The sequence below is a fragment of the Callionymus lyra genome, chromosome 5 (genome assembly GCF_982586985.1).
Source record: "Callionymus lyra chromosome 5, fCalLyr1.hap1.1, whole genome shotgun sequence".
Classification (NCBI taxonomy): Eukaryota; Metazoa; Chordata; class Actinopteri; order Syngnathiformes; family Callionymidae; genus Callionymus; species Callionymus lyra.
The window spans coordinates 13019683-13029682 of NC_141822.1; the positions used below are offsets into that span (position 1 = coordinate 13019683).

At 41.0% G+C, this 10000-nt stretch overlaps 1 protein-coding gene across 1 annotated transcript in view; it reads left to right on the plus strand.

Moving 5' to 3' along the window:
* The window catches only part of st8sia3 (ST8 alpha-N-acetyl-neuraminide alpha-2,8-sialyltransferase 3), a 16118-nt gene that overhangs the window by 5666 nt on the left and 452 nt on the right, over positions 1-10000 (plus strand). The window contains exons 2-5 of the mRNA XM_087791004.1: positions 869-898; positions 1164-1283; positions 2795-3352; positions 6801-10000. The exon at positions 6801-10000 is cut by the window's right edge and continues 452 nt beyond it. Of these exons, the coding sequence (XP_087647130.1) occupies positions 869-898; positions 1164-1283; positions 2795-3352; positions 6801-7089 (997 nt within the window). The 3' untranslated portion in view covers positions 7090-10000. The remainder of the gene's footprint in view (positions 1-868; positions 899-1163; positions 1284-2794; positions 3353-6800) is intronic.

Here is a 10000-nt window from a genome sequence, read left to right on the forward strand (position 1 = left end):
GTCTGAGGCTTAACCTACCTTCCTTTCTTTTCTTCCTTCCTTTCCTACCTTACTTCTTTTCTTCCTTCCTTTCTTTTCTTCCTTCCTTTTTTCCTTCCTTCCAAATATTATTTTCTTACTTACTTCCTTCCTTCCCTCCGGTATATAATTTCTTTCTTTCTTTCTTTCTTTCTTTCTTTCTTTCTTTCTTTCTTTCTTTCTTTCTTTCTTTCTTTCTTTCTTTCTTTCTTTCTTTCTTTCTTTCTTTCTTTCTTTCTTTCTTTCTTTCTTTCTTTCTTTCTTTCTTTCTTTCTTTCTTTCTTTCTTTCATTCCTTGCTTCCTTCCTTCCCTCGAGTATATAGTTCTTTCCTTCCTTCCAAATATAATTTTCTTTCTTTCTTCCTTCGTTCCTTCTTTCGTTCCTTCTTTCCTTGCTTCCTTTCTTGCTTCCTTCCTTCCCTCCAGTATATTCTTTCTTTCTTTCGTTTCTTTCTTCCTATCTTCCTTCCTTCCCTCCAGTATATTCTTTCCTTCTTTCTTTCTTTCTTTCTTTCTTTCTTTTCTTTTTTCCTATCTTCCTTCCTTCCCTCCAGTATATAGTTCTTTCTTTCTTTCTTTCTTTTCTTTCTGTCTATCTTCCTTCCTTCCTTCCCTTCAGTATTAAATTCTTTCTTTCTTTCTTTTCTTTCCTCCTATCTTCCTTTCTTTCTTTCCTCTCTTCCTCTCTGCCTCCCTTCTTTCCATTATATAATTTCTATCTCCTGTACCTTCTTTCCTGTTTCTCTCTGAAACGACCGTCTGTTTGATAAACTCACAAACTTTGATAAAGTCATTGTAAAACTTTATTTAATCATTTAAACCTAATTTTCCCTTTTTGTTCCCGTGCAGCGAGAGGCCGCCGCGCAAACCTGACCTGAGGTAAATAAATCTTTAGCTCCTTCTCGATGGATGGATGCTGTAGCTTCCTCAGGAAAATGAGCAGGTCTTCAAGATGTTCCTGAGCCAGTTATTGTCAGGCATCTTTATGTGCATGTTGAGCGTGCACGTGCACGTGCACAAAGAACTCCCTGCATGCTGTGATGATTCTTTATTTTTAGCCACCCTTCAGGGGCTTGTTTTGAATGACTAATAATAAGTTTTACTGACCAATCAGAGACGATGACTGATCTTCTCCTCCACACAGCTCACAGCTGGCGATGAAGTACCTGGACCCGGCGCTGAGTCATCTGGCCAGCTCCCTCGGCGACGACCTGCAGAACCAGTCCAGGTGGAGGTACAACAGCACCGCCTTCCAGGAGCATCGGTAGGTCATTGCTTTAGAAGCAGAACCTGCAGGGATCACGTCATATCAGTGGCACATGATCTCCTGCCCTCACACATCATCATCATATCTGAGCCTAATCCGTGGATTTCATTTCCTTTACGATAACTACATGAGAAGCACCTGATCTTTTCTGGCTCATGATTATTGTTATTCATTGTTTAAGCACATATTTCCTCCCACTCTTCCGTGAAGAGAGGAAGTTGTTTTTATGCAGCGCCCACATCAGTCATTTCACCCGCCATACACGAAGCAAAGGATGAGAAATGCAGCATGTTGTGTTCAGTTGTCTCTCGCTTATCGAGGGGGTGGTGTGCAGAAAACCCCCTCCATAAACGAAATATGTGAAATAACGATACGATATTTTGTGATACTGTACTAGCAAGTATATATTTGTAGTATTGTAACTGCTTTCATCTGTTTTGAAAGCAAAATATGTCCAAACGTCAGCTTTAGAAGCCGCTGGAGTCCACAGTATCCTCTCGTCCTCAGTCATCGTCGGGATCTCGCGGGATTCAATCGTTACTTTAGCTGCGGAGAACGTAATGACTGCCAAAAGTGTAACTGTAACACAAAGATGAAATACTGTGAATATTTGCATTTTAATTGTAAAAACAATTTATTTTATACACACTTAATTTAAATATAAACGAGAAATGTATTTTGACAAAAATGAAATATGGGTTGGAAAACAGGATTGAATAAATTAAAAATAAAATATTAATAAATATATATATATATATATATATATATATATATATATAAACATTTTTTAATGATTTCATCCTCAAATAAAAAATAAATTGCAAATATTTCTTTCTATTTAGACTCTTTTTCTACTAGATTTTCACCAACCATTTTATTATTAATTAATTAATATTTTTATTGTTTTGATTTGTTTTCGAAAAGAAAAGGCATTTAATTATTTATTTTAAATAATTTTCCTACAAATAATACATTTTATCTGTGTTATTCTCAATTGATTTGTTTTTTATTTTAACTACTCATTAGTGTTTTTTTAGTCTTATATATATTCTATCCATATGATAAATCTGTTTAAATTTTTATCATGCTTTAGTTTTTTTAATTTTGTAATTATTATGTTTGTTTTTATTCGATTTATGATCATTATCAATGTTAGTTGTTCGTATACTTTAGCATTCTTTCCTAAATATAAACCCCTGAACATGTATATTTAATTTTTTTTCATAATAAGTAAGTAAGTAAGTAAGTAATATTTATTTATATAGCGCTTTTCCAGACCAGGGTCACAAAGCGCTTAAACAATCAAAACAATACTCAATAAAGTATATACTTTAAAGAATAATAAGAATTAATACAGAGTAATTTTTTGTACCTCAAAAATTATTCATGATTTATTTGAATTGTTTTTCAAGGACAAGAATGTGTAATTTTTCAGAAGAAATGACTTCATATCACAGGTCTAAATAGATAAATAAGAAGAACCCCATGAATCTCCCTCTCACCTGCAGGACTGAAATCTCCAAGTACATCAACGTTCCCCTGAACTTCACGCTGACGCGAGACTCGGTGCGAGCCGGTCAGCTGATGCACTACGACTACTCCAGCCATAAGTACGTTTACTCCATCGGCGAGAACCTGCGCTCGCTGCTGCCCGAGGTCTCGCCCGCCCTCAACAAGCGCTACAACGTCTGCGCCGTGGTGGGCAACAGCGGCATCCTCACCGGCTCCCGCTGCGGCCCCGAGATCGAGAAGTTCGACTTCGTCTTCCGCTGCAACTTCGCGCCGACGGAGATGTTCAAGAAGGACGTGGGGAGGCGCACCAACATGACGACCTTTAACCCCAGCATCCTGGACAAGTACTACAACAACCTGCAGACGGTGCAGGACAGGAACAACTTCTTCCTGAGCTTGAAGAAGCTGGACGGCGTCATCTTGTGGATCCCGGCCTTCTTCATCCACGTGTCGGCCCCGGTGACCAGGAGTCTGGTGGACTTCCTGGTGGAGCATCAAGGTCAGCTGAAGGTCAAGCTCGCCTGGCCTGGAAACATCATGCAATACATCAACAGGTGAGATGACACTCGGGAGGAAACACTAGACTTGAACGAGAAGTCCTTCCTTCCTTCCTTCCTTCCTTCCTTCCTTCCTTCCTTCCTTCATTCCTTCCTTCCTTCCTTCCTTCCTTCCTTCCTTCCTTCCTTCCTTCCTTCCTTCCTTCCTTCCTTCCTTTATTCCTTACTTCCTTCTTTCCTCTGTACTTTTATTTCTTTCTCTCAGCATTTCCTTCCTTACTTCAATTTGTCCTTCCTTCCTCCCTCCCACTCTTCCCACTTTCTCTTCAGCATTTTCTTTCTTCCTTCAAGCTTTTTTTTACTTCCTTTCTTCCTTTCTTCCTTCCTTCCGTCAAACATTTCCTTCCTTTCTTCATATCTTCCTTCCAACCTCCCTCCCTCCCTTCCAGCAATTCCTTTACCACCTTCCTTCGCCTTCCCTTTTCCAGCATTTCCTCCATCCCTCCTTCCTTCCTCCTGTTCTTCTTTCCTTCTCTTCAGCCTGTCTTTCCTTCCATCAATTATTCCACCCTCTTGCTTCCTTTCTTCCATCATCCCTCACTAACTTCCTTCCTTCCTTCATTTGTTCGTTCCTTCCTTCCTTCCTTCCTTCGTTCTTCCTTTCATTCCGCTTTCACTCCCTCCCTTTATTCCTTACTTCCTTCTTTCCTCCCTTCTTTTATTTCTTTCTCCCAGCATTTCCTTCCTTACTTCAATTTGTCCTTCCTTCCTCCCTCCCACTCTTCCTACTTTCTCTTTAGCATTTTCTTTCTTCCATCAAGCTTTTCCATCCTTTCTTCATATATTTTTTCCTTCCTCCCAACCTCCCTCCCTCCTTTCCAGCAATTCCTTCACCCCCATCCCTCACACTACTTCTTCCAGCATTTCCTCCATTCCTTCCTTCCTTCCTTCACTCCTTTCTCCCTCCTTCCTGTTCTTGCTTCCTTCCCTTCAGCCTGTCTTTTCTTCCATCCTTTCTTCCACCCTCTATCATCCCTCACTAACTTCCTTCCTTACAGCTTTTCCTTCCTTCCTTCCTTCCCTCCTTTATTCCAGCATTTCCTTCCTTCCTTCATTCCCTACCTCCCTCCTCGCTCCCTTCCTTCCTTTATTCCAGCAAGTCCTTTCTTCACATGTCTAAACATAAACAGTTGGAACTAAGATGATCATCAACCTGATGAAAAAAAAAATTTTTTTTTACAACCAAGACTTTCTGTTTAACTTGATTGACACAGACGTACAACAGCAACAACCCTCAACATGGATCATAACATCTATTAGTTTCACTCTGTTCCAAACCTGCTGTGAGTCTGAGAAACGTTCAGAACAACAGGAGCGTTCAAGGCCGTCTGCCAATCCCGCTCCACTGCAGTGTTTACCTCCGACACCTTCTCCATCAACCGACACCTGAACACAGCGACGATTAAATGATCGTTAATAACAGCAGGAATTTCTCATCACATTCCCTGTCGAAGTTCATCTTCCTCTGTATGTCGCCGCTTTGTCCAGCCTTTAATGTCAAGGTCAAATGAGCGGCGGGGAAGTCGTTGAAGAGAGAGAACAAGAGAACCAATAACAAATGAATCCAGTCGTCCAAACACACACACACACACACACACACTCGGCTGCAAACACATGATCCAGACTTCAAAGCCGGATGAAAAAAAAGGGAAGCATGTATTTAGTGACAGAGTTTGAAGAGGATTTAAGTCGGCTGCTCAGTGTGGCAGTGGACAGCTCTTACTGTACCGTAATCTCCCACAATCCCATTAAATCTACCTGCTCGGCCCGCATTACCCCTCTTAAGCAGCTCAGGCTGCTTTCAGGAGCCGACGCTTGTGGCGACGCTTTTGTTGGGGCCAGTTTGAAGAGGTTTTCATCCGGAGCGCCACACACAGACCAGAGAAGAAGAAGAAAAAAAAGACCAATTAGTTTGTTTTTTTGTTGAGTTCAGCTCCATCTTTCATTCCCTTCTGTGTCCAGCTAACACCGTGTCACACCAAACATGGTTAATAATATCTAAACATTTCTTTCATGAAGATTCTAAACTAAAAACATCTAGTATAAACCATTTGTTCACTTCAGATTCTTCTCATTTAGTGGTGACCTCTTGAATTCATTCTAATCTGATTTTAGTCCAGTAAATATTTACTATACGTCTCTTCAAGGAATGCAAAAATAAACCTAAAGAAAAAAGAGTGAAATTATATGGTCAAATAAATGGAAAGAAGTGTTGATCATTTATTTATTTTTTAAATATGGAACAGATGTCCTATGAAATACCAGGAATGCAATCATTTGACAAACTACTGTCCATCATGGATGATGACATCATCCTCTGAACACTGTCATCAGTGAACGGAGAAGCAGATAGAGCACGGATGCTCCTCCCATGATGCAACACTAATAGACTCAGGGACTCATTCATTCCTTGTGACTGTTAGCCTGTGTAATTCTGAGTTTGGGGGCAGGAGTGGAGCAAAAGATGAGTCTATTCTATGTTTATCTTTGTATCCTGTTTTTTTGTTATTTTTCTTTGATCTATCTTCTTTATCTTTAGATTTACATTGTGTCATCTTGCACTTTCTTTTTATTGCACTTTGTTCTTGTTTCATGAATCTATCGTCTGTGTTGCTGTGTGCTGGAAAAACAATTTCCCAAAAGAGACCTCCAGAGGAATTAGTTTATCTAACTATATATCTATTTGAAAATAAACGCCAAAATAGACTTCATTTTAATTGAAATCAATATATTAATATCAAATATGTTTTTGGCTAATTTATTAAAAAACATACTTTGGATGACCTTAAGATGATATAACCTCGCCTTTCATTTTCAACCCTTGTGTTATCCCTGGGTCAAGGTGGCCCGAAAAAATTGTGTTTGTGATATCCCTTGTGTTGCCCTTGATGAACGACCTCCCTGGCTTCCATAAATACATTTGCTGTGGTGGAGGTCATTGACCTTTACCCAGAGACAACACAAGGTTTCATGACCAAAGGGACTCCATACAATACCAGGGGACAAATCAATAAAAAATATCACATTAAAGGTTATCATTTAAAAAGTTTTTTTAAGATGAAACATATTTGTAAAACACATTAAATTAGGATAGAATTGGCCTAAATTCAGTCTCAATCCAGCCTTTAGCCACAATTATGACTCAATTCTGGATCAAAGAAAAAGAGTAAAAATAATCAATGATCACTGGTGGGCCCAGGGCCAGTCGAGTTTGAGACCCCTGGTTTCAACTTAAATTTCAGCTAATAGAAAATCAGGTAAGAAACAAGAAAACAAGTCATAATAAAGGGAAATTAAAGTGGATATTCATTTCATCTCGTTTATTTCCACATTTTTTTTTGTATTTACTTCAGAATAAAGTTACAACTTCCTCTGTTCTGATTGGATTGTTATTTTCCAACCTGTCATACGTTTCTCATGGAAACTTTATTTGTCTTTCTTGCAGTTACTGGAAAACCAAGCAGCTGTCCCCGAAGCGCCTGAGCACCGGCATCCTGGTGTACACCCTGGCGTCCTCCATGTGCGAGCAGATCCACTTGTACGGCTTCTGGCCCTTCGCCTGGGACCCCTACACGGGGAAGGAGCTTCCGTACCACTACTACGACAGGAAGGGCACAAAGTTCAACACGAAATGGCAGGACACGCATCAGCTTCCCGCCGAGTTCAAACTGCTCTACAAGATGCACACGGAGGGTCTGCTGAAGCTCCGGGTGTCCCACTGTGACGGGAAGTGACGATGCTCGGGGAGGGTTAGCGTGGAGGCTACGTCGGTGCTCGGGGACGGTTTTGTTCTCGATGCTTTTATGTGTTTCTTAATCTGGGACTGCTGCTGAGGTGAGGTCGTTCACGTCGTGCTTTCCTAAAGCACATTCAGGAAGTAAGAAAATATTGTGTTTTTGTTGAGTATCAGGAATATGGTCCTTTTTCCATCGGCCCGTCTCAGCCCCGCTTGACTCCACTGGACTGTGTTTCCACCAGCATTGGTACCTCCCAGAAGATTCGATTTGTAGTACCTGCTCCACTCTGGTTTCGAGCGAGCCGAACCCCGATCTTAAAAGGCCACTGATTGTTCAGAGATCGACGTCACTGAAGAGTCTTCTTCGTGACTCCCAACACAAGAAACAAACCCGCCATTTTTTTTATGCCAGAAGTATGATGTGTTGGTTGTTCCATGATCCGTGGACGAAGTTATCAGGATTCAGGATTGGGCAGATTTTAAGGCAACCCTATACGGACAAAAAAACCTAGTATGTTTGTAGTGAACTACACAATCTGGGTTTCATTCAAAGACACAACTTTGTTTACAATGTAACGTCTCTTCTAGTCTTCATCAGTTTCATGAAAGATGAAGAGGAACGTCAACGATGGCATCCTCACGATCAAGTGGTTCAAGTCAAGATGTTTTGATGTTTAGAGTAAATTTAAACAAGACTTGATGATTTGTTTTCCTCTTCATCGTTCATAAAATTGTTACTTTTAGACCAGAAGAGACATTACATTCACAGCTATATCAATAAAGTTGTGTTTTTTTAAGGCAACACCAACTGATCACTGAATTCCAAGATCCTGTACTGACACGAATATACAGAAGTTATTTTATGTCCGTATCAGTTTGCATTGAAAACATGGCTAATTGCACACGCCTTCATGGAGAGCACAGATTTCCCAAATCGTGCACTGACAGGAAAGAGTCTTCTTCCAAACCCCAAACACAAGAAACAAACCCACCATTTGTTGTTCAAAAACGCAATGCGAGGAGTACGATATGTCGGTTCTAAACGTGGTTCTGTGGTCTGTGGACGAGGTTCAGACCTGTCTGTGTAAGTACACCATTGCCTCCATGTCACGGTGGCTCCGCCCACCAACACCAGCTAGCATCGTTGGTGGAAAGGCAACGGAGTGGAGTCGAGTATGGGCTGGAAGTGTGTTTTCTCTCGGACCGGAGCTGGCGAACCTTCCACGAGGTGGACTCAACGGCTCCGCCAGAGAGTGGGTTCGCGTTGGAAGGTTTTCTCAAAACACGAGCGTGAGCTTCGGGAGTAAATCGCATTATTCCCGTAGGCATTAACGCAGCGTTCGTTTGACTGCTTTTGTACTTGGCAGGGATGAAGTCCGCTGATACTGCATAAGAAGTCTGTAAATATATCGAATGAATGTAATGTTAGATTAGATCAAGATAAGACTCGTTTATTTATCGAACAATGAGCTAAAGCTATTGAGAGAGCGAGAGAGAGAGAGAGAGAGAGAGAGAGAGCGTCACTTCGTCGTCCTGCTCCGTGTGCACTGATGGTCACATGTCACTTCACGGAGGGAAAACTACCTCGGATCTTCTCCATGACGGCTCGGAGTGTTTTTTGCACATTCGTTCAAGTGACTTTTCTTCCTTCAGGCTTTTAATGACGGAGCACATTTGTCTGCTACGTTACGCTCATGATCCACGAGGAAGGGCTCAACGTACAGAATACTTCGAAAATACTTCAAAAACATGTTTTACTTCCTGGCACATATTTCCATGTTGAGGTCTGGGAAACCTTCACGTCTGAGCCAAGAGACACGTTCTCATGATCCCTCGAACCAGTTCATCCATCAGACGCTCTGATCGCCAAGATGTTGCTCTTAACGTCTCCTCTAGAAGTCACTCTGATTAGTTGCACTGCATCATGGGACTTGTAGTTGTCAGAGTGCTTCATATCTGAGCCTTGAGTTTGTCTGCCTTCTTGCTAAACCGGCATGCCAGGGTTGAGGGCAGTAAGAGTCTATATTTTTTACTTTGGGGCGAGAGAAAAATAAAAGTTATTAAACTAAGAGAGCCTTCGCCGTTCAAGGGCGAGAAATACTTGTATTTTTGGCGAGTACAAACGCATCACCAGTCCTAGGTCTGCCCCGAGGCCTCCACCCAGTTGGCTAAACCTTTGAGGCGCTGCTCGATGACCAAGATGAAAGCAAATTTCTGTCTTTACGGTCGTGTTTTCTTTCAAGTTTTTGGGTTGATTGATTAATAAAAGCTCTGCCTCTTGGCTCAGCTCTACTGAGATAATATATTATTTTATTTCACATTATGGAAACTTGGGTTGTCATACCAGCCAGTACACATATTATACAGTACATGATAAATATCAAGAAAACAATGAAAAAAAAATCATAATACGCACTAAACTGCTATTATCAGTCCCATTTTACGAGCACCAGGATCTCAGATTCGGAGGAGCTGATCCTCATCCCGGAGCATCCTACGCCAGTATGTTTGAAATCCAGGTAGTGCCTCTGCTGTTCCTGAAGTTCCAAGCGAGTCCCAGATCTGCTCTTTCGAAGCGAGTTCTGGACCAAAACGAAATACGTTTATTATCTGTTCATGTTAGTTTCATCGTTTTGTGTTGTTGTTGTTATTGTTGTCATCATTAGCTGCGCAAAGAAAAAAAGTCAAATATAGATTTGACTGTTTCACATTTTCTTAATTGTACTTTTATCTGAATTTTTGAAAGTCATTTCTTTTAATTTTTTGGGATTCGAATGTGTTCGTTCTGTGGACGTGTCTCCAGTCCTGCTGAGATTCTGGTCCAGTCATTATCACATGACTTCTTTGAACAAAGTGTTTCTTCTCGAACTGGAGGTGTTTCTCTGTGTCCACCTAGTGTTTATCTTCGG